Source organism: Vanrija albida, assembly GCF_041260175.1.
Source record: "Vanrija albida strain AlHP1 chromosome Unknown contig_1, whole genome shotgun sequence".
Lineage (NCBI taxonomy): Eukaryota > Fungi > Basidiomycota > Tremellomycetes > Trichosporonales > Trichosporonaceae > Vanrija > Vanrija albida.
This window is the reverse complement of record NW_027191420.1, coordinates 3116621-3139848: the sequence shown is the minus strand read 5'-3', so window position 1 is coordinate 3139848 and position 23228 is coordinate 3116621. Positions and strand designations below refer to the sequence as shown.

General features: G+C 63.2%; 6 protein-coding genes across 6 annotated transcripts; 4 read left to right on the top strand and 2 right to left on the bottom strand.

Annotated features, from left to right (window-relative positions):
- Nucleotides 1-596: 596 nt before the first annotated feature.
- On the bottom strand, nt 597-2572 carry Q8F55_001269 (uncharacterized protein; the record flags this gene model as incomplete). Its single annotated transcript, XM_069349895.1, has 6 exons — nt 597-1592; nt 1646-1921; nt 1993-2084; nt 2137-2268; nt 2324-2380; nt 2434-2572. 6 exons carry the CDS (start codon nt 2570-2572, stop codon nt 597-599), a joined length of 1692 nt encoding a protein of 563 aa, XP_069213439.1.
- A 562-nt stretch (nt 2573-3134) lies between these two features.
- Q8F55_001268 (uncharacterized protein) lies at nt 3135-3873 on the bottom strand (the record flags this gene model as incomplete). The annotated part of the gene is made up of 5 exons (XM_069349894.1): nt 3135-3170; nt 3300-3387; nt 3434-3529; nt 3636-3775; nt 3835-3873. The coding sequence occupies 5 exons, from the start codon at nt 3871-3873 to the stop codon at nt 3135-3137; spliced, it is 399 nt and encodes a 132-aa protein (XP_069213438.1).
- Nucleotides 3874-4466: 593 nt separating this feature from the next.
- RAD14 (DNA repair protein rad14) lies at nt 4467-5513 on the top strand (the record flags this gene model as incomplete). The annotated part of the gene is made up of 3 exons (XM_069349893.1): nt 4467-4845; nt 4883-5306; nt 5354-5513. 3 exons carry the CDS (start codon nt 4467-4469, stop codon nt 5511-5513), a joined length of 963 nt encoding a protein of 320 aa, XP_069213437.1.
- A 750-nt stretch (nt 5514-6263) lies between these two features.
- Nucleotides 6264-11785, top strand: YBT1 (Transporter of the ATP-binding cassette (ABC); the record flags this gene model as incomplete). The annotated part of the gene is made up of 11 exons (XM_069349892.1): nt 6264-6266; nt 6305-6381; nt 6421-6814; nt 6849-7131; nt 7169-7419; nt 7454-10322; nt 10369-10455; nt 10500-11117; nt 11166-11367; nt 11416-11539; nt 11732-11785. The coding sequence occupies 11 exons, from the start codon at nt 6264-6266 to the stop codon at nt 11783-11785; spliced, it is 4962 nt and encodes a 1653-aa protein (XP_069213436.1).
- Nucleotides 11786-19259: 7474 nt separating this feature from the next.
- Q8F55_001265 (uncharacterized protein) lies at nt 19260-20556 on the top strand (the record flags this gene model as incomplete). Its single annotated transcript, XM_069349891.1, has 3 exons — nt 19260-19274; nt 19564-20326; nt 20378-20556. 3 exons carry the CDS (start codon nt 19260-19262, stop codon nt 20554-20556), a joined length of 957 nt encoding a protein of 318 aa, XP_069213435.1.
- Nucleotides 20557-21359: 803 nt separating this feature from the next.
- Q8F55_001264 (uncharacterized protein) lies at nt 21360-22256 on the top strand (the record flags this gene model as incomplete). Its single annotated transcript, XM_069349890.1, has 5 exons — nt 21360-21579; nt 21620-21677; nt 21859-21969; nt 22054-22123; nt 22170-22256. 5 exons carry the CDS (start codon nt 21360-21362, stop codon nt 22254-22256), a joined length of 546 nt encoding a protein of 181 aa, XP_069213434.1.
- Between the last annotated feature and the right edge of the window lie 972 nt (nt 22257-23228).

Genomic DNA, 23228 nt, shown 5'->3' with positions numbered 1-23228 from the left:
GCGAGCCAAATGCGCGGGACGGGCTGCAATAAAGTCCTGACTAGACATTGCACCGACCATTGCATGAACCATGTCGCGTCAGTCAGCAGCCAGCCGGCGGGCCGTCGTTATCCGGCGCGCTCGTCGCGTCGGCGCGTCGTCGTCTGCATCGTGCTCCGTCGTATTGCATGCAGCTGCAGCTGCAAACGTGCCATGCTTGGCGCACAATGTACCCGGCCCTCCTGCTCGCGCCACGCACACCCACCCACTCGCCCGCTCGTGCCGCACTCGCACCGCCCGAGTGCAAGTGGCAGCCGCAGCCCGCCCACAAGCCACCACCGCTGCCGCCGCCGCCATCACGGCACCTGCAAGCCCGCTCTATTGTATCGGGCCCACCAGCTACTCTGACCTGCCTTGGCAGCGGGGACGCGACACGCAACGCAACGCACACAACGCACGGCACACATAACATTCATACACATACAAATACACGGGTACACGGATACGTGATCCACACACAGTGGCACACGCACAGACCACCACGCACAACTACGAACACGGTCCTTTTATCATTACATTCCAATGTTCCTATGAGCCATAGCATCGGCCCCCATAGTCTATGCCTTCTCGGCCGCGAGACCCGCATCGACCTCGATCGAGTTGTGTTCGGACGAGTCTCCGAGGTCGCGGCTGCGCTTCTCCTCCTCGTCGAGGGGGAGAACATCGTGGACGGCGACATCGATGATGGCCTCGTTTGCAGGCCAGATCTTGTGCAGGACGTAGTAGACGAGCAGAGCAATAACGTCGCCGGCAATGTTGCTGACCATGTAGATGTACTTGATGTTGCCAATGTGGACCGTGTTGTTGATGGCCGCGATCATGCCGGGGAGGTTGGGCGCAATGGCCACGGCAAGGGCAATGTAGGTGCGCCAGTTCCAGCCGCCGAGGTAGCGGTAAATGCCGTCAGGGCGGTAGAGCTCGTAGATGTCGTACTTGCGGCCCTTGACGATGAAGAAGTCAAAGGCCATGAGCGCGGCGATGGGCGCGAGGACAATCGAGTACGAGGCCATGAAGGTCAGGAAGTTGGACGCCGAGTCGAGCACCTTCCAGGGCACAAAGCCCCAGACGCCGACCGTGACGGCGATGAACTGGCCGCGGCGGATGTTGATGTACTTGGGCGCGAGCGAGCAGAGGTCGTTGGCGGCCGAGATCGAGTTGGCGGTGATGTTGGTAGTGATGTTGGACAGGGCCCAAGCCAGCGCGCCGAGGAACATGGCGGCACGGCCACCGGGCGACGTGTTCCACTTGGCAATGATGAGGTAGGGCTGGTAGAGGACCTCGCCGTAGACGGCGTAGCAGCACGTCGCCGAGATGGCCGAGAAGACGGACACGAGCGTGGCGAAGAAAGGGAAGGCCCAGACCTGGGTCCAGTTGGACTTGGGGCTCTTGCAGTAACGCGAAAAGTCACCAATGTTGACCGAGAGCGTGGCCCAGGTGCCCTGCACGGCGGTGACCGAGGTCATGAAGGCGACGAAACGGGGGACGCCGCCGGCGACACGGTTGCCGGGAGCCGACAGCGCCGCACTGGCCTGGGGTCCGGCCTTCTTGACCGCCTGGTGCGTGTCAGTGCTTGCACCCATTCTAGCCCGGGTCTATCCGCACGTACCCAGATCAAGGTCCCGACAGCGACAATCGGCACGATGATAGCCTTGACGTTGAACACCCACTTGAGCTTGCTGGGGTGGATGAAGATGAAGGGGAACTGAAGGATCCAGAAGAGCAGGAAGCTGACAAAGTCGCGCGTCGTGGCGCCCTGGCTAACGGGCACGCTGTTGTGCAGGCGCGCGTACTGGGGCCAGATGGCCTCGATCATGAGGCTGACGAGCTGGCCTCCCGACCACGAGTTGATCGACAGCCAGAAGAGGGCGACGACACAGCGCGACTGGGCCGGTCAGCGGGGGCCGGGCGCCGGGTTATCGGGCAAGAATTTCTCCACCCTCTCGCACTACTCACGAAGACGACAAACTTGCTGCCCCAGTAGCCGAACGTCGCGCGCGACGTGACGGCGAACGGCGTGTGGATCGTGGCTCCGACGATACCGTTGGCTGCGGCGTCAGCTCGTGCCCATGCCCGCTGGCGCCAGCCAGCACCACTCACCCGTAATGGCCAGCGCGACCAGGATCGAGCCGACAAACACGGCGAGACACGACTCCCACCACGTGAGGCCGAGCTCGACAAACGACGCGACCGTCGCCCACTGGCCGGCGTACCAGAGCTCGGAGAGCCAGACTGGGCGCGTGTTAGGAGCACAACAACAACAGTCACACGACCGGCTGCGGCTCACAGAGGAAGAAGGTCCACGCGGTCCAGGTGCGGTGCTCCTGCGGCGACGGGTCCATGTCTAGGTCGTCAGCATGTCTCGTCTCGGCTGCCCATTGCAATCGCTCCACTCACCCTTGTTGGACCAGACGTTCTCGGGCGCGATACACGACTCCTCCTTGGGCAGCTGGAACCGGCCGGGGCGCACGCCCTGGCGGACGTTTGCCATGAGCTCTGGGAACGCGCTCTTCTTGTCGTCGCCGGTGGTGGCCATTGTGGTGGAGTGGTGCGCGATCGACAACGGAGCAGTCGCTGCTAGCGCAGGTTTTGATAAACGATGTGGGCTGGCTGGCGGCGGGCAGTGACGCGCCGTTTACATTTTTTCGTGCGAGCGGCCAGAGGGGTGCACTCGCCAAGCGAAGGTCGCTGCCCTTATCGGCTACTGCCACGAGCTGGGCGAATCACAGCAGAGCCTAGTGCCACAAGACCAAGTTTTTGGCTACGGGGGCTCCACGAGAGTCGTCTGTCGGCGGCCTTGGTCGGCAATCCCGGCCTGCAGCGGCGTAAGCAAGCAGGCGCGAGGGCGAGTTGCTAATACGGGCCATTGCAGAGGCGGGAGATAGTGGCGGTCAATGCGGCGACACCCTCGACGCCGAGTGGGTCGACGCCGGCCAGGCCAATCAATCAATCGCACAGTCGAGCTTGCACAATACACTTCACTTGCATTTGGACACGGAACGCTACTTCTGACTGATACTCATGCTTTCGCGGCTACATACAGAGGGGGGTGGGGGGTCGAAGAGGCCGGCGGCGTAGACTGCGGCGCCACCACGTGCTCAAGTGTGGTACTTGTGCGGCGTGTCGTCCTTGACCTGTAGTAGCGACCGATATGTGATAAGCGTGAGAGTGACAGCGGCAACGAGGAAGATACGTGTCAGCGACACCGCTCAAGATAACAGACGCTATCCCCTATCATCCCGGCCGACGACGCGGCGACGTACCTTGCGCACGTCCTGGTTCATGGTCGGGTACCCGTCCTCCATGTGGCCGTCGCGGGTCTGGTAGCGGTACTTGAATGACGCGACCGCGCTGGAGCGTGAGCACGGCCCGGCGGCCCACACGCCACCCCACTTACCCGCCCGTGTCGTGCTTGCTGGGGTCGTCCCACGGCTTGACCATGCCCTTGGAGTGGAGGCGGGTCGCCGGGTCGGGGTTGGCCAGGTTGGTCATGCTGGGGCGTGTCAGGTCACTTGTGGTGTGCGTGCATGACGACCCTCCAACGCCCTAACAGCGCGGCACCATCGCGCTCCTTCCCACGCGCATCAACCTATACGCACCCAAAGTACCCGGTGATAGCGAACGCGCCGACGATGCAGAAGGCGAGCGGGTAGAGCGCGGGGTCGCGGCGCGCCATGCGGTTCACCTGCGACGAGGCCTGGGCGACGTTGCCGCGCGCCGAGAGCTTGTACGGCGACTTCTGCGGGTGGCGTCAGCGAGCGGGCGAGCAGGGCGAGTGGCGATGACTCTGATGCCTACGTCGGTGGGGAGGTGCTGAGGCTGGTTGGACGTGGACATTGTTACCTGGCTTGCGAGTGTGAGGGAAGGCAGTAGGAGAGAGATGTGCGGGGGATCCATGACACGACGCCCTCTGCATTCCTCTATATACCGCACCCACCAAGGTGCAACGTGTGTGCAACCACCGCAGCAGGCTAGCTCGTGTTGCCCGGGTTGAATGCCTGCACGCGCGCCGCGCCCACCACGTAGTTCACATGGATTTGAGTAAGAGTGGCGACTGAACAGCTGACCTCTGCCTCGTATTTGACGTCACGCTGCGCGCCCGCCGTCGCCGGTCGCATCTGGCCCAGCCCCCCCAAGCTAAACAAACCTTGGCCAGTACGGCTAGGCGCATGACAAACTCGACAAACTCGACCCGCGGGCTAGGAACTTGCTAATAGTCGTCTCTCTCTTTGGAATGCATTCTGCCGTACATCCGGAATAGACAAAGACTGCAGCACGCCTTGCATGAGGCTGGCAGCACAAGGAGAGAGTGGGGCTCCAGCTTCGGTATCACTGCACACGTCATTTTCGCCACCCAACTCGCTGCCGACCAGTACACTAATCTAATCTTTTGCCTTCCTCGACCAACTTGACATCACTCACTCCACACCATGTCGTCGACCGACGGGCTGACACCGGCACAGGCGCGGCTCGCGGCGCTCAACCGTCTCAAGGCCAAGAACAAGCTCGCAGCTGCACCGGCGGCGGCAAGCGGCAGCGGCGCGCACCCTTACGTCCACAAACTGGCAGCGGTGCCGTCCAACGCGCGAGACATGGTTCAGCAGCAGCAGACGGCCGAGGCATCAGCACCACTGCCGAGGGACTCCCGCCTGGGCAAGTACTTCGAGTACGACCTCAGCAAGCTGCATAACTCGCGCGGTGGTTTCTTGACGGTCGACGACCTCGAGGGCGACCGGATCAAGAGCGTCGTCGAGCTCGCGCGCGAGAAGCAGCGCGAGAAGCAGTTGATGCGAGAGGGCGAGGAGCCAGGTGGGTGGCTTGAGAGAACGGTGTGCTGACCCACCAGCCATCTTTCCCGACTCGTCGCCCCGCTGCAGCGAGTGCGGCTCGCTCGAGATCGACCACCAGTTCCTCAAGGTGTTCGACGTCAAAGTGTGCAACAAGTGCAAGAAGGAGAAACCGGAAAAGTACTCGCTCCTGACCAAGACCGAGTGCAAGGAGGTGAGCTTAGGAAGCGCAGCCCGAGCTCACACCCAGGACTACCTCCTCACCGACCCCGAGCTGCGAGACACGGATCTCCTGCCCCATCTGCTCAAGCCGAACCCGCATGCCGCGTCGTACTCGAACATGATGCTCTTCCTCCGCTTCCAGGTCGAGGAGGTAGCGTGGAACAAGTGGGGCGGGGAGGAGGGCCTCGACGCCGAGTGGACGCGGCGCGAGGACATGAAGAAGCGCAAACGGGAAGAGAAGTTTGAGTCTGGCCTGCGCGAGTGAGTCGGCTGCAGAGAAAGTCGACGGCAGCCGAACTGACTCTCAGCCTGCGCAAGCGGACACGGAACAACCTGTTCCAGCGGCGGCAGGAGGCCGAGCACGTGCACGAGTTTGTCGACGCCGACGAGGTGATGGACGAGAACGGCGACGTCAAGCAGGTGCAAGTGTGTGCGTGCGGTGCCGAGCAGGAGGTCGAGGTGTTCTGAGCGGCGTGACGCCGAGGATGTCTCCGGGCCTACGGCAACCGCCCGACGGCGCCGCGCGGTGCTCAGGACCCCGTGGCCGCTCGCATGGTGTCGGCAGTCATCGGCGCCGTCTCCGCAGCCGGCCAGGATGATGGTGCATGCCCGCCACCCTGTCTCCGGCGCCTCTCAGGGTCGCGCGGCCGTGCCGGCGGCCAGGTGCCGAGCCGTTGCAAGCACGCACGAGGGCTAGTAACAGCAGCACGGCCACTTGACGCGCGCTGTTTAGTCATTGTACAGTTGTTGTATCTTATGCCACTAGGCTTGGCCTTGTGGGTTAGGTGTGGCTATTGCTGCAAGTGGGATTCGGCGATCGTAGGCGACAAACCGAGGTAATGCTATCAAGCACGCTTGTAATTGTGCTTGTCCAGTCAGCCGTCCCTGCGCGCTGGCTGCGTCGCGCAAACTGACGTGACCATGCGGGTCATTGTCCTGTGCCTTTTTTGTATTTCTCGGCCAAATCCGTGGATACGACCGAAACGAGCAGATAGACGATTTTGAGCCGCCTATGGGTGAGATGGATGCTGCATCGTCGACACCAACTCCCCATTGTCACTTGCCCCCCCTTGCTCACGACCAGCTCAGTGCCCCCGCAGCGGTGTACACGCAGCCGACAGCCAGCTGCCTCCTGCCTCCAGGAAGCGCCCATCGCACCCAACGGGAACCCTTACGGCAGCTGCCTAATCGTCAACAAATCTCACTCAGCCTGCTTCGATGGTAGGTTGTCGCCCGGCGCGCGCGCTCACCCCGCGCAGACCAGCGCAGCCCCCGCCGACGGGGCGTGCACGGCCATCTGGGACGGCGTCGACTTCACCCCGTGCTTCCGGGACCGGTGGGTAGCGAGATTCGGGCGACGCTGACGACGACACAGCTACCTCGCCAACGCCGGCGTCGGCCTCGCTGCCTTTGGCGGCGCGCTCGTGCTCCTCTCTGCCGCGCGCCGTCGCCTCAGGCCAAAAGAGCAGCGGACCACGGCAGCCGCCCTCGTCCCGCCGCATGGCGACAACCTCGCGCGCCTCGAGGCCACCGTGCTCGTCGAGGCGCTGGCGAGCGACACGCTGCCTGCCGCTGCCGGCGCCGCGCCGCTGCCGCTTCGCGAGGCCGAGAAGACGATCGACGGGTTCCGCAGCGACGTTCCCCTCCCGGCCAAGAGGTGGCAGGCGGCGTACCGCGCCATCGCGGTGCTTGGCGCCGCGGCGTGGCTGGCGGCGTCGGTTGCCGTGTTCCTCGCCAAGCGAGGCGACTGGCGGCCCCTCGTCCTCCCTGTATGTCGTGATGGGAGTCAAGCGCTGACTCCAGGCCGTGGTCTTCGCCCTCGCATTCGTCCCCTCCGCACCCGTCATCCCCATCCTCACCCTCGACCTCATCCCCGCCGCACTCCTCTTCCGCTCCGACGCCATCGCGCCATACACCGACTGGGTGGCCCTCGCCCCCTTCGCCGTGCAGGCCGTGTACTGGGCCGCGCTCGTCGCCGTCCCGTACAATGACGCGCTGGACCGCCTGCTCGCCGGCGCAGTGAGCCATGGTGGGGGCAGCTCGGGCGCGTCGTCGAACGTCCCCAAGCATCTCGAGGAGCCGACGTGTGAGTGGTGTGGAGGACACGTGTGTTGACTCCCCAGCCGCCTTCTCCCGGGCCACTTACACCTTCATCCTCCCCTTCCTTTGGAAGCACTACTGGAAGCCCGTGGCACTCGACGACATCCCGGCCATCCGCGAGGACGACGGCACCGCAGCGAGTCTCGGCGCCTTCCGAGCCTTCCAGGCGCGCCGTGACACCGTGTACGCCGACAAGCACGATGGCCAGAAGCGGCCCAGGAACCTCGGCATCGAGCTCATCGTGTTCTTCGCCCCAGAGCTCACGAGGCAGGCTGTGAGTGCTGGCTAGGTTCTCACCTGACCCCCAGATCTTCGCCGTCATCTTCTGCTTCATGTTCTACCTCCCCCCTGTCGGCCTCCGCCTCCTTCTCAAGTTCATCGAGCAGCGCAACACGTCGCCCCAGCCCAACCACGTCGCGTGGCTGTACATCTTCATGATGGCCAGTGGCCAGGGCCTGGGTGTCACGGCCATTGGTCAGTGTCTCATGCTCGGCCGCCGTGTGTGCGTTCGCATGCGCGCCATCATCATTGCAGAGGTGTTCGCAAAGGCTCTGCGCCGACAAGACACCTCGGGATCAGTCAAGAAGACCAAGAAGGCTGCCGACAAGGACGGCAAGGTGCAGGCCAGCGACGCCAACGAGGATGAGGCATCTGGATCGACAGATGGCCAGATCGCAAACCTCGTCGCCGTTGACGCCTTCACCATCTCGGAAGTCTGCGCGTACACCTTCTACCTCGTCTCCGGACCCGTGTCCCTCGTCATCAACATCGTCATGCTGTACCAGACGCTTGGAGTGGCCTCCCTCGCCGGTGTGGCCATGCTCCTGGTGCTGATCCCTTTCCAGGCGCTGATGGGCAAGCTGTTCACCGTCTTCCAGCGCCGTCTCCTCGCCGCCACCGACCGCCGCCTCGACGCCGTCACCGAGGTCATGTCCCACATCAAACTGATCAAGTTCAACTCCTGGGAGAGCAAGTTCTTCGACCGCATGGCCGCTGCGCGCAAGCACGAGCTCTTTGCCCTCGGCCAGCGTTTCGCGCTCCTTGTCATCCAGAACACGTTCGTCTGGGGCACACCCGTGCTCGTCGCCGGTACCGCCTTCGCCGTCCACGTCCTCGTCCTTGAGCAGCCGCTCGACTCTCAGGCGTTCGCCGCCCTCGTCCTCTTCAACATGCTTCGCGACCCCGTGGTGCTTATCCAGGACACCGTCACTCGCCTCCTCCAGTCCTACACCTCGGCCACCCGTATCCAGGCGTTCCTCGACGAGCCAGACACCCTCAAGTACGCCCAGCTCTCCGTGCCCGGCCCATCGGACCCGTCTATCGGCTTTACCGATGCCATCTTTGCGTACCCTGGCTCTGAGGACCAGGAGGAGGATGCCGATGGCGGTGAAGATGTCGGCCAGCCATTCCGGTTGGGAGAGCTCGACCTCTCCTTCCCAGTGGGCCAGCTCAGTCTCGTCACTGGCCCCGTGGGCTCCGGCAAGACAACACTGATCCTCTCTCTCCTCGGCGAGACCACCCTCCTCAAGGGCAAGTTCTTCATGCCTGACGACAAGGCCAACCGCGAGCTCTGCGCCATTGACCCCGCCACGGGCCTGAGCGACACGGTTGCGTACTGTGCCCAGACCCCCTGGCTTGTTGGCGCCTCCATCCGCGAGAACATCGTCTTCGGGACGCCTTACGACGAGGCGCGCTACGAGGCTGTTGTCCACGCCTGTGCTCTCGAACGCGACTTTGAAATCTTCGATCTTGGCGACGCCACGGAAGTCGGTGAGAAGGGTACCACCTGCAGTGGTGGACAGAAGGCTCGTATCGCCCTCGCCCGTGCTCTCTACTCGCCGGCCAAGACTGTCATTCTCGACGACGTTATCTCGGCTGTCGACGCCCAGACCGCTCGCCACATCTACGTCCATGTCCTCCAGGGTCCGCTGATGCGCGGCCGCACCTGCATCCTCGTCACACATGCCGTCGCCCTCGTTGTGCCCGCTGCTGCGTTTGTGGTCCAGCTCGACGCTGGCCAAGTTACCGCCAGTGGCACGCCAGCCGAGCTCGTGGCCTCGGGAAGCCTTGCGATCACGGAGGAGGAGCTCCACACGCCGCCACCAGAGGATGCCAAGGCGAAGGCTGAGCCCCTGTCGGACGACGCTACGCTTGTCGCTGAGCTGGGAGAGGACAGCATCGAGGGTGACCTGGACGGCCTTGAACACGACGCTCTGATTGCGAAGAAGGCCGCTGATGCCGCCAAGGCCGCGACTATTGACAACAAGGGCAAGCAGCTGGTTCAGGTCGAGACCTCAACCCAAGGTGCCACGGGCTTTGGAACGTACGAGCTGTACTTCCGCGCGATGGGTAGTGCTCCGTTCTGGCTCGTTTTGCCCCTCCTCTACGTCGGTACCCAGGGTCTTCAGGTCACCACCAATGCTTGGATCCGTGACTGGGCTGCGGCGAGCGAAGACGGCAAGCAGGTTGGCCTTATGACGTACATCTCGGTTGGCCGGTCCGCGACCTCGTACCTGCTCGTCTACGCCGCCCTCTCGTGTCTGTACCTCATCGGTGTCGCGACGCGAACGGGCCTCACGTTCGTCGGGTCCCTCCACGCCAGCGACAGGCTGTACAAGCGGCTTCTCCGACGCATTCTCGGCGCAAAGATGAGATTCTTCGATTCGACCCCGTCGGGCCGTATCATGAACCGCCTGAGCAAGGACATTGCGTCGATCGACCAGGAGGCCGCCGAGTTCCTGGGAATTTTTGTCAACTGTGTGCTGATCTGCGGCGCCGTCCTCGTCGTGATCGTGTATACCACACCGGCCTTCGTCTTCGCGCTCGCCGTTATTCTCTTGCTCTACTGGATCGTCGGCACCCTGTACGTGACGACGAGCCGCGAGCTCAAGCGCCACGACAGTATCACCAGGTCGCCCATTTTCGTATCGTTTTCGGTAGCCCTCGTCGGTATGAGCACCATTCGCTCGTATGGCGACTCGGCTCGCTTCACCCGCAAGCTGATCTCGGAAGTCGACGCCAACACGCGCTGCTTCTGGTACCTTTGGCAGGCAAACCGTGTCCTCAACAACCTCAGCAACTTTGTGGGCATGCTGGTGACGATCTCTGCTGCAGCCCTCGCCGTTTACACCCCTGGTGTTGATGCGGGCGCGGTGGGCTTCTCGGTCATGTATGCGTGTGAGTTTTTTGGGGTCACCAGAGGGCACATGCTGACAAGAATCAGTGTCATTCACCGAGACGGTTCTCTGGGTCGTCCGCCTGTATGCGGCGGCGGAGATGGCGATGAACAGTGTCGAGCGAGTGGCCGAGTGTGAGTTTTAGTCAACCGCCAGTGACCGTTGCTGACGCTTGCAGACCTCGATCTCGACGTTGAGGAGGAGCCAGACAACAAGGGCCAGGAGCCTCCTGCCTACTGGCCGTCTCGCGACAGCTCGGTAGTGGTCGAAAAGCTCACCTGCAAGTACGCGCCACAGCTTGACCCAGTCCTGCGCGACGTGTCCTTCACCATTGGACCCAAGGAAAAGATTGGCATCTGCGGCCGCACGGGCTCGGGCAAGAGTACATTGGCGCTGTCCTTCTTCCGGTTCCTCCACCAGGAAAGTGGTAGCATCATCATCGACGGGCTGGATATCAGCAAGCTGTCGCTTTCGACGCTCCGTTCGCGGCTTACCATTCTTCCTCAAGAGGCCCAGCTTTTCTCCGGCAGCATTCGCGACAACATGGACCCCTTTGGCCAGCACGAGGACTACGAGGTATGGGAGGCTCTGCGCCATTGTGGCCTCGCCGGGCGTACGCCAGGTCCTTCGCAGGCTGCCAGCCGCGCGGCGAGCCGATCTGCAAGCCGGGCCGCCAGCCGGGCTGCCTCGACTACCGATCTCGAGGCCCTCGGCGAAGTGGGGTCAGAAGCAATCGAGGAGAGGGTGATGATTCGCAGCCTTGACGAGCAGGTCGCTGTCGGAGGAAAGAACTTTAGTGCGTGACGAAGGAACACCGCAACTCGGGCTGGCTAACCATCCCAAGGTCAAGGACAGCGGCAGCTTCTGGCACTAGCCCGTGGGCTGCTCAAGCTTCGCGCGTCGTCATTCTTGATCATGGACGAATCGACGGCCAACTTGGACCATGCGACCGACACGACGATCCAAAACGTGCTGCGCACTGGCCTTGCCGACACACAGATGCTGGTTATTGCCCACCGCCTCATGACTGTTTGTGGGCTGGATAAGTGAGTGTTGTCGCAGGAGGTCAGCTGGACACGAAGCTTACGTGGCAGGATTCTGGTACTGGATCATGGCCGGGTAGTCGAGTTTGGAACCCCATGGGAACTGCTTCAGAACGAGACTGGGTCGTTCCGAGACCTGTGTCGTCAGAGTGGGGAGGAAGCGCAGTTGTTTGAGGTGAGTGTTGACTTGTTGCACGAGATGGGGCGCGCCGGGGATTTGGCAAGGGGTTGTGTGTGTGGTCGTTGTGGACAAAGCTTCCAAGAGACCAAAAGTTCGGGCGACGGCGACAGTCCTGGAGGTTAACCTCGGCGTGACGTGACGTGCAGGAGATTGGCTCTGCGTAAGATCTTGGCTGACGCGCATTAGCTGGCGAGGAGCGTGCACGAGCGCAAGGTCGCGAGTGAGGAGGCACAACCTTAGACATTTCTAGACGTATCGTAATATTCGTTGCGATGACAGCAGCGGATTGCATCCATGTTTCAGTGCGATGGCAACGTGTGGCGGGGGGAGGGGGTGGGGTGGGGGGGATGTGGTGGCGCGGGGGAGTGCCATGTCAGCGTGCACCGCGGATAGGATGGGGCGCTCGCGGGCGGCTTGGGGGTGAGCGTGAGTGTGGCCTGTGGCTGTGGCCTGTGGTTGTGGCCTGTGAAGTGGCCTGCCTGCCATGGTGGCCACCTTGCACCCGCAGATGGCACTTTCTGGGGCCACGACACGAGCGCTCATGGGGCGTACCTGTGGCGCGGTTTGCAAAGTGCTGGGGTGGGTGCGTGCTGTGCTCGCTCGACATTGAGGACCCGCTTGCAAGTGTGGGAGGCAGGGCGCGAACCAGGACCAGGGCGGAATCCCTATTCGGAGAGCATGAGGTGGCACGGCACGGATCCTGTCGGGGCTGGGGCTGGGGGGTCCTGGCCGCCGATCGGCGGTCAAGGCAGGCGGCGATGAGCGCTCGCGCTCGCCTCGCGCAGTGGCAGTGGAGCCGGAGCGAGGCGACCGGAACGAACGGAGCGAGGCGAGGCGAGGCGGGGCGGGGAGCAGCGACAGTGCCACTACTCGGCGAGCAGACCCGACCTGCGACGGCAGGAGACATTGTCGCATACTTGTGCCTGGTTTGCTCAGGAGCGTTGGCCGCCGCTGCCGCCGCCGACATCCCATCCGACAGCCCTCGGCGCTGCTCGCGACCTAGAGCAGGGGGCCGGGGAGATTTCCATGCTTCATGATGTGGGAGGACGCATGCGCGTTTCAGATGGCGGCGTCGGCCTCGAAGTGGCCAGAGGCAGCGAGTGGAAGCTGCAATGAACCCTGTGTTTGCGCGTTTCAGACTGCGCGCGGCGGCTTTGCGACGCGGCATCAGCGGCAGGCGGCCTGCGTTTTGTCTGATCGAAAACGCTGCGCGGGCAGCAGCAGCGGCGTGCGTTGTCAAACGTCGTGGGCCAGACGATGCATAGCGCTCACAAGCGGGACAAGAGGTCGGAGGCTGCAATTCCATGAGGCGCGAGGGGCCGTTGTTGCAGGTGTGGTGGGTGTCGAGAGGCTGGCGTGGGGCCAGGACACCGCTGCAGGATGCCGCTCGCTCCACAGCCGCGGCAGTCATCTCTTGTCTGTCGGTGATTGTGCCGCCGAGCGAGTTGGCTGCCGCCCCCACCGCTGCCACAGCCCCCCGCCACGCCAATTGACTCTGACAAGCTTCAATTCATCCTGCGACACTCGGCACCGGCGCGACCAAGATGACCGGCGCCACTAAACCTAGCCCGCGCCAAGTCTATTGAGCGTGTGATAGCTACAGCAGCTAGCAGCTCGCTCGCTCGCTCGTGTGCCAGCCCCAATCCTAGGCGCAGCCGCGATCAGCACGTCCGTTAGTGGCACCGGCGCCGCAAGCATCATGACCCCAACAGACCACGTCGCCTTAGCCCAGACGAGCCCAGCCCACCACCGGCCAGCACCGGCAGGGGGTCTTGTGTCAGCTGATTTGCACTCTCGTCACCTGTCCTGCCTCTCTCGTACGTGTTTGAGCTGCATGCTAGCGTGCTCAGGGGCCAGGTGCACCCAGGTGCCGGCCAGGTGCCGGCCAGGTGCTAGGCCGTCGGACCAGACATTGGCCAGGGGCGACGGAGGCGCTTTCGCTTTCGGGTGGGCCTAGTCGAGATGCATAGATGGAAAAGAGGTGCGTCGTCGCCGTTTCGTTTGTGCGCGAGCGGGCGGGGGAGTGAGCGAGCGGCGCACGCACCACTGGGCCGGATCGATCGCACGAGCCGAGCCGCGACTCCCCCACCCCCCGCTCGCCATCAATCGCCATGTAGCAGATCAAGACAGCGACACCACCCATGGCCACGGAACGAGCCGAGGCCTGGAACAACCGCGACCCCCAGGCCCCCGGCGCCCTGCACTTCCGTTCCGACTCGGAACGGGTGTGCGTGCATGCGTGCTGGCGGCGTCCTGCGGCGCGTTGCAGCAACACCCAGCCCAGCGCGCTCTCGTAACGTCTAATTTCGCTCGTTACATTCCCTGCCGACGGCCGTTGGAGTTGGGGCGAGGCGAGGTCGAGACGAGTGCGATGTGATGGATGGCACACTCCACTCCGGACCGGGTGTGCGTGGGGGTGTGCGTGGGGGCGTGCGTGCGGGTGTGCATTCAAGTGACGGCGGGTGCATGAATCGTCTCGCCACCGTCGACGACGACACCGACGACGCCGACCCCCCCGTAGCACAGGTTGGCTTGCGGGGTAAGCACCCGGCACATCCACGTCACACCAGTCTGGGGTCGCCACACCCAAACGTCTGGAAGCAGTGGCCTACGTCGGCCCTCTGGCCGTACCTGGCGCCTGGCGGCCCTCTCGGGAACCCTTTAGCTGGGCATGGATGCAGGGCGCGCGGCAGCCTCGGCCTGTGGAGACAGAAGCGGCAACTGGCGGCCCCTGCCACCCTGTCCTTCATGCTTGGCACCGGTTACGGCAGCGCCGACGCCTAGCGGGCCAGCGAACACCAGGTGAGACTAGGGCTCGCGCAGCGCTCGGCGGTATGTGATGGGCGGGCAGGGGGCCCAGAGGACAAAGACTAAGCAGGACCCAGCACACCGGTATCCAGCGCGCGCCCGAACAATCGTCCCCATGTTTTCCGGACGTGCGTCCTTGTGCCTGCACAATGGGCCGTCACCTGCACTCAGACCAGTGAGTGCCCTTGTGCAGGAATCTCCGAGGGCTGGGTGGTGGGCATGCATGCCGCACGCAGCGCAACTCGAGTGACCATCACGCGGCGCGCTACATGACGCGGCGCGAGTGCGCGCAAGCAAGCAAGCGCCGGGCACGCTCGCAGCCGTTTCGGGGACCGACAACCGGACGAGCCAACCCCCCGCGCGCCCGCAGCCATTCATCTCTCGTACGCCGCCGGCGAACGAGTGAATGAATTCGGTACCTTGGCCCTCCGCAGTGGCCACTGCCCTGTGCCTTAGGCGCGGGGCAGGGAGCGGACCGCAGGACCGCAGGACGGCGGAGGGAACAGCACATGGGCCGGCTGCCTCGTCGACAGGGCGGCGGCCACTCACGAGGAGGAGGACTGCGCCACCTTGGCAGCGGCGTGGCTTCGGCACCTCTCTAGAAAAGATCTACAGCACCGATCGTTTCGTCTGGAGACGGGGGGTACGCACGCGCGCGCTCTGCTCGATCTGCTCCTTGTCACTCTGTCAGCGAGTGTCACCCGCTCGCAGGGACGCTGACGCGCGACACACTCATTCCATGAAACTCGCGCCGCGCTCCGTGTCCCTTCGCCGGTGTTCCCCGACAGAGTCGCACGCGGCGACATGATGCTCGTCTCCTGGCGCTACTGGCCCCAGCCACACTGCCCACCATTTCAGTCATGCTTGGGGCGACCAGTTGTGCCAGTGGCGCCGGGGCGCTGGACCTTTTTCCATCATCCCTGAGTCAGGCCGTTGAACCCAGGCAGCAAGGCAGGGCGCGTGGGTGCGGGTGGGCAAGAGGGTTGGCCGTCTCTCGGCTGTTGCCTGTTGCCATGTTGCCTGCCCCCCTCTGTCCTCGTGCTCCCCTCGGCCCAACCTCTGCGCGAGGCGTTTATTTTGACTTTAGACCGAGCGAGTGGAGACAGCGGGCATCCCTGAAACCCTCAACCTCGATCCAGTAGCACCGCGCGTCGTCGTCGCTTGCTGTCAACACGCGGCGGCATCCACGACAGTGGAAACGACACGCCAACGCGACGTCTGGTTGACGACGGCCTGCCTGTAGCTCGTCGCCGCGTCCTAATGTCAGAGTTGGCTGCCAAAACAAAATTATATCTGTGCAGAAACCTAAACTGCGCGTCACGAGGAACCCAGAGTCATGCGCATTCCAGACATCCAAGATGCGATAGCTGCCAGTTTGATCGTCAGTGCAGTCTAGCACCAAGCACAAGCACCAAGCCAGGTCCGGGTCCAACCCACTTTTACCTGGCTATCCGACACGGTGGCCCCTGCCATTCCGCTCGTTTACGCTTGGCCCAGGACCTCTGAACCGGTGCGCTGGGTGCCCAAAGAGCGCAGAAGCTTAACCCGGCGACGCCACATGCAGCTCCCGCTCGGTGCCTGGGGATGGGCATCCCACCTCGGTGGGTGCTCCAGCTGGACGCCTCTCGGCTCGTTGGCTCCAGTGCGCCTCAAACGCCTCTCGAGCACAAACAACAGGGCACACACCCTGCCCTGTGGCCGTGGGCCCGCTGGCAGAACCCATCATGTGTGAACGCGGTCGTCTGAGGCGCTGCTAGCTGCTATCGCGTGCTTTACACATTTCGGAACGCGGCGCTGTCGTCAAGAGGCAGAGCATGCCTCGGACGCCACCGACGCACACAACTAAGACAAGAGGGATCAATCACGCAGACGCCGTCGGAACCATTGGCGCCGCTGTGCTCAGCGGCGTCTTCTCTCGCTATCCGACGGCTCTCGCTCAAACCGTCTCTTCCTCTTCTTCTCATGCAGCTGTTCGGTTCCATGTTGCCACGTCCCACTGGACGGGCACTTCATGAATGGGTCGTCAGCCTCGAAGGCGACCAGCACCTGAATCGACCCCCTTGTGTCGCCGTGGTGCCGAAGCAAGCCGCAGATGGTTGCCGACCCCGCCGCCATGCTGCGCCGCGTCGCGCCCGCCGCCCCCCTCCGGCTCCTGCTGCTCCCCCTCCTCACTCACACTCATAGTCTCGCCGCGCCGCGACACGCCGCGCCTCGCCCGGCTTCCTACTACTACTCGTTACCCCAGTAGACCGAAACTGGACCCCCTTGCCGCCATTCATGGTCCAGACTCCAGCAAGTGGCATCAGGCCAACGATTGACCATATCAGGACATTTACCCATATAAGATTCGTCGTAAGCTACGTAACACATTGGGCCATTTCTGTTCCAAAGCTCCTGCTGCAGGTTTCGTCGAATTCTGGTCCTCGCTTTCTCACACTTTTCCCAAACTTTGCCGCCCCTGCTGCCCCTCGCTGCCCCTCTCGAGCCGCACCATCCACCTCTGATTCCGAACCCAAACTGAACCGACTGCTGGGCCCACAAAGCCCCACGTTGCCTGCTCGGAGGTCTTTGGTGCCCTGTCTGGATCCCGCACCTCCCGCCCTCACTTTTCTCGTAAGTGCCCCTGGCCATGCCGGCATCGAGACTGCTCCTGGCTCTAAAGACAAAAGGCAGGAGAGAACAAAGTATGACATCGTGTCCACGTCCCCTCCCCCGCCCAACCTCCCTCCCCCACCCTCAACCCCTTGCCCTGCCGTGCCGTCCGGCGTACCGTGACTGAGGTCATTGCCTTGGTCGGACCTGGACCATACCCACCCCCTGCCCAATGCCAATATTCTCCCCTGTCTCCCACAGCGTTGTTGTAACCCCCCTCCTCTGCTCGTTCTCGAGACCCGTGCCTTGCCCAGATCATGGGTCCTCTGAGGTCAAAGTCGGGATATGCCCGTGACATGTAATGCTCTTGCTGTACCCCTGGCCCTGGGCGGTCGCCCTAGACAACCATCTGGCCGCCCACCCTCGAGCAAGCACCCCCCCCCCCCTCCCCCCGGCTCTGACGTCTACGCAGGACCAGACCCAGGGAATTGACGGCCTCAGATCGGTCAGGTCGGGTCGGGGCAATCTTCCCAAGCGCGCCCAACGGCAGAGGGGCAAGAGCGAGAAGGTGGACCTCACGAGCTGCAACAGCACCACCACCTCCTGTGTCTCGCCGCGCCGCGCCCGCTGCAGCAGCTGTGCTCCGAGCGGCAAGGACGGCAACAGGAGCAAGGTCAAGGCAAGGGCGCGCCCATCTCGTAGGTGTTCTGGCTGCCTGCTCGCGGCTAACTATAGTTCAAGTCGGGCCACCGTCCTCGAGAGCAAAACGTCGAGAGCCCGTCCTCCCTCAAAGCGCCATTTCAATAACAGCATACCTTGCATCGAGCTCAACCTTGCCTTGCCGCACTTGCGACTCTACTTGACGACCACCACCCAAACACAACATTGCCTCTACATCATCTCCACCGGTGATCACTAGTTGACCACCGATATCAACGACCACAACAACAACAGCAGCATACGTTGCGGTGACCTAGACAAGAGGTGAGAAGCGAGTGTTGTGAACTTGGCCTGGCTTGCACTCGACGCTCCTCGGTGTCACCATCGCCGGTTGTGCCGGCACCAGCCAGCCAGCCAGCCAGCCAGCCCACCTACCCCAACCTTGCACCTGTGCAGGCGCGTGCCAGTGCAACCAGCTAGCATCACCCACCCACCCCACCCAATCCCATAACGCGTTCCTATGTTCAGTCGCCGAATGGACATTCAACTGACATGCTCGCAGCCCTTTAGGTTTCTTGCGATACAATTGCGCCCCGCGCCGTCGCATCTTACTTGTATCTCGCCTTCGCTCTCGTCATTACGCCGCCACTTGGCCCTTTGGATCTGCACTCATCGTGAGTCACCAGGAAGCAATCCCAAACTCGGGTGCTTCTCTTGCGGGCGCACTAGAAGCATGAGATGAGCACATCTCTCCCACACGCCCCCGTTGTTGCCCCCTCCACTGCCCCCACCCCTCCTCCCCCCCCCCCCACCCCCTCCACTCTGCTTCCTCGTCTATCCGTGTCTCCCCCCGCGCCCGCTCGCTCGCCCGCGCCCGTCCCTCCCTCTCTCCCTCCCTTTCGCAACTTTGTCCGATGCCAAGCTTGCACCCCCGCATGTGTTTGTCGAAACACAATCGCCGAGGTCAATGCAGACAGCGATCTGTCTCGCAGCCGCCATCGGTGCCGTGGCGCGTGGCGTCACTGGCCGGCCGCGGTGTGGCTGCCCAGAGTGCACTTTGTTTTTTGGCCGAGCCAGTGCTCTGCGTCTGGTTTCTAGACTCTTTGTGTGCCCCTCTGCCTCCGCCTCTTCCGGGCCGCCCCAGCCGCCGAGCCGGCCCAGCTCTGCTTGCACGAGCATGCCACGAGTCTACACCGCCACCCGTACCCACCCTCACTGTCCCGCCGCCGCCCCCGCCGCCGCCACCGCCGCCACCCAACCATGGCCGAGACAATACCCTTCCCTCCCCCCCCCCTGCTCCCTCCCTGTTACACAATGGCCGACTGGAATTGTTTGCCACCCACAACAAACCATCTGGCACTTTCTCTCTTTGCACCACCACCTACCACCCAGCTCTCACCCCGTCACCCCCCTCACACTCCCCATGCACAATGCTTACACTGTTCAGCATTGTCGTCTCTGCACATCGACTTGACTCGTCCTTGTCCTAGCTAGAGGCCACACCCACATCCTCGCCACTGTTGTTCCCGCACCCCCCCGTAACAACACGGCCATTGTTCGTCCACCCCACCTCTTTTACTTTCAACTTCTTACATAGACGCTTTAGCAAAAGCGTCACTTGCCCATCGTGTCGGCCCATATCATCACTCCTGTAATGGAGCCAAACTGGGTGAGTACATGGAGTGACTACGGGTCGTGCATCACCCATGACCCCTTGCCCTTCCCCCACTCCGACGCCGCTGCCGCCGCCGCCGCCGCGATCACCCCCTCTCCGTAAATCCTGGAGTGTTTCGCATCTTCAAGGATGCGGGGACCCGTCGTCCCTGTCCACCTTACCCCTGGGCGGCATCCCATCATCTCCTGTTCATCACAACCCACCCACCCCTACTCGACCCACTCGGTCGCAAACATGCATGAGGAGAAACGGGATGGACGGAACGCTGACTCGCTTGTCTTAGGGGCTCTACAACAACTATTATAGCAGCGGCGGAGGCGAGCGACCCCCGCCAGTCTCACCACATCTCGACCGCTCAGACGACCAACCTCCTCACCGTCGCAGCATGAACCAAGGCGTCTTCCTCCCACCGCCGCCCCCACAGCAGGGCCAATCGGGCCTCTTGCCCCCCGTGTCGGCATCCTACGGATCGAGCTACCACGGATCGTCGCCGTCAGGTGTCGGGCTGAGCCAAAGCGGTGCTGGCACCGGCAACAGCTCGACCCAGATGCACATGACGCCGCCTAGCATGGGCTACTCGAGCCATGTACCCATGTCGAGCCAGCTCGGCCCGTACCACTACCAGGTCCAGAACAGCCCCGCGACCATGTCGGCCCTGCCCCCTGGACGCCAGACGCAGCCCCACGGCTACTCGCCCCGCATCGCTGGCGGGTACCCAACGGCCTCGCCTGGTATGAACACGCTCTCTCCCCTGTCGCCCTCGACCCACATGAACTACCAGGTCTCTAGCGGTTCGACTTCGGCCTCGAGCTTCCCGCCAAGCGTTCCCCCTCCTCATAGCAAGGTGGACCTTCCGTCAATGCAGGACTCGAAGAAGCGCCGCACAAACAGTGGCTCGACGGACTCGTGGGATGACATGCACCACAAGGACGACGAGGATCAGCCGTGGGGAATGCCCCAGGATCAGTACAAGGCGCTCAACCCGCGCGACAAGAAGCAGGTCCGCAACCGCATTGGCGCCAGGCGTTTCCGTGCCAAGAGGAAGGGTGAGTGGTACTGGTTTCTGTGGTATGATGAGTTGCTGACGATGCTTTCAGACTACGTTTCCTCGCTCGAGTACAGCAAGAAGGAGGCCGATGCCAAGATTGTGCAGCTCGAGGGCCAGCTCGAGTCGCATCGCCGGGAGATCAATGATCTACGTGCCCGACTGAACATGGCGCCCCTTCCCCCGCCTGTGGACAGCTCTCTCGGCCTTGTCGTCGGCAGCGGCGAGTAAGAGCACCGCGACGAGCGTCGCCGACCCGCTTTTGGACTCGCCGGCGACGACTTTTGACGAGAAGAGGAAGGCGACTGGCGACAATGTACGCTGGACGTACATCTGAGCCGACCATCAAACGTGCGACGTTCTCACCCTTTCGGTGTCGACGCCTGCACTTTATTAAGTATACACAACATTACGCTGCACGACGGCGATCTCAAGAACGCTACGCAACAGAGTAACGGTTCCATTAGACTGCGCTTGCGACGTGCACTGTCGCATATGCGACTCTAGCACAGACGACGACGACGTGCGCGACTCTTGGAGCGTCGACGACGTGGGGTCAACACACATAGCCCCTAATACACACACGCAATACTCTCCAACACGCCATGACATACAAGTAATCCATCACTGCCATCATCCTCTCTCCCCCTCCCACCACACTTGGCTATGACCCCATCAGTGTCCGACGCGAGACTGTGTGCGGTCTCTTGAGTCTGCATTTGTAAGCCCCGACTCGAAAGCTGTATCGCCTTAATACTACCCGTTCACAAAACCTATACCGCCCCAATATGCAATACCTATGCGCGCCGGGCGGGTAGTTGTGAAGCCGATGCATCGGTCATGCAGCATGTGTCCGCTATCTGCCGCTATCAGCGTCGGCCACGGCTCGGTGAGACGACCGGGCGGATGTAGGACCTCGGTCGTCATGACGGGCGTAACCGAGCGTGCCGGCTTGTACTTAAGCGGCCACCGGGGGCCTCCACCGTAAGGTGCCCAGACTCATCAGCGACGACGCGACTTTTTATTTCGTGACCATGCCTCTCAGCATCGACCAACAGATCCCCGCCGACATGCTGCCCGCGACGCAAGAGGACAAGGACTACTTTGACGAGGTCGTCGGCGGGTCGCACTTTGCGCGCGACTTTCTCGACGTGCTCAAGCCGTACGCGTTCGACCTCGTGCCGGCCGTCAACAGCCGGGGGATGCGGCGCGTCGACGGCTGGAAGGCCGTGTACGAGGCGACCGTGACCAAGGGTACGTGGGTGTGTGAGAGCGTCGAGCTGACAGCGCCCAGATGTGACAAACTTCTTTGGGTTCATGCACGGGGCCGCACACGCCTGGCTCGTGGATACGTGAGTGTTGTGTCCGGGTGGCGCCGGCTCCGTTCGCCGCCCGCCAGATCGCATGCCGCCGACGACGAGATCGCTGACGCCTGTGCTATTGACTCGACTGCATTGACTGCGCCGCGCCCACGGTATGCGCCTCGCCTCGCCTCGCCCATTGTACCCGCCCCATGCCCCACCCCACGCCCAGCTGCACCTCGGCGGCCATTGTGCAGAACCACGCGCCCGGGTTCTGGGACGGCCAGATGCTGGGCGGCGTGAGCGTAAACCTCGACATGCAGTACTTTAACCCCGCGAGCATGTGAGTGGGCGCGTGTGTGGGGGGGGGGGGGGGGTTGGAGGAGGGGGCGGGGGCGGGGCCCGGGGGCGCGCTCACACGACCCAGAGGCACGCGCCTGCGCATCATCGTCACGATCGAGCGCATCAATAGCACGCTCGCAAACCTCCGCTGTGATGTGAGTGGGCGGGGGGGCATGCACCGCGCGGTACTGACGCCCGCAGATCTCAGAGTGGGACACGGGCAAGCGAATCTCGAGCGGGGTGCACACCAAGGCGTGGCGCGGGGGCAAGGCCGCGGCGGCGCTGTAGGTTGGGTTGTGGGTTGTAGGTGTTACATGTACATGCTTAGATGCCGCGGGGGGGGGGGGGGGGGGGTTGGGGGAGGTTTTGTGGGGAGGCCTGCAGCGGCGTCTCGTGTCGCCTTGCCGCGAGCCATGGCACCCGGGTCGCCTCGTGCGAGACGCGCCAAACTGTAACACGGAGGCGCAGACCGGGAACTTGTGCGCACTGTCAGACATCACTGACAGTGCAGTACACGATGCGGGTCAGCCGATCGTGTCGTGACGCCTTAGTGGCATGCCATGCCGGTGCAGTCGTCTCATGCGCTGGCTGACAACTGTGACCCACTGAAGGTGCTCTGGGAGGGCTGCAAGTGCCACTGCCACATCGAGGCCTACACAAGGTCAGCCCGCGTGCTGCAGTCAGCCGAGGTATTCGCTACAGCGCCGGCTACATACTGCACCGTGGCGCCCGTGCAACGTAGCTAGCTGCCTGACGGGGCGTCGGGAGTCGACCTCGACCCCGACCTCGACCCCGAGCTCGACTCCGACCTCAGCTTCGACTCTGACCTCGACGTCGACAACGACGCACTCTCGACACCGGCGCCGCGCCACGCCGAACTCACGTTCGCTGCTCTTCGACCGCGCCACAGCGGTCAGTCACCCCGCTCTCCGGTGACTGGCCACCACGTAAGCGACGCTACGCGGCCGAGTCAGTGGCGATCAGCAGCAGAGCCCCTCCCCACCCTCGCACAGCCGCCAAGCTAGCTCGAGCCAGCGTCGCGTCGCACCTGCCGATCGCGCGGCCTCGCTGCCCGCCGCTCCGCCGTCACGCAAACTAGTCTCCGGCGTCACGCGCCCCCGTAACTGCCGCGGCACTTTGCACGTCGTCGTCGCCGGCGTCGTCGTCGCCACATCGCAGACGACAGCGCGATCGATCCACAAGGCCACAGCCGCCACAGCCGCCGCCGCCACCCCCTCCCCCTGTTTGATCAGCCCGCTC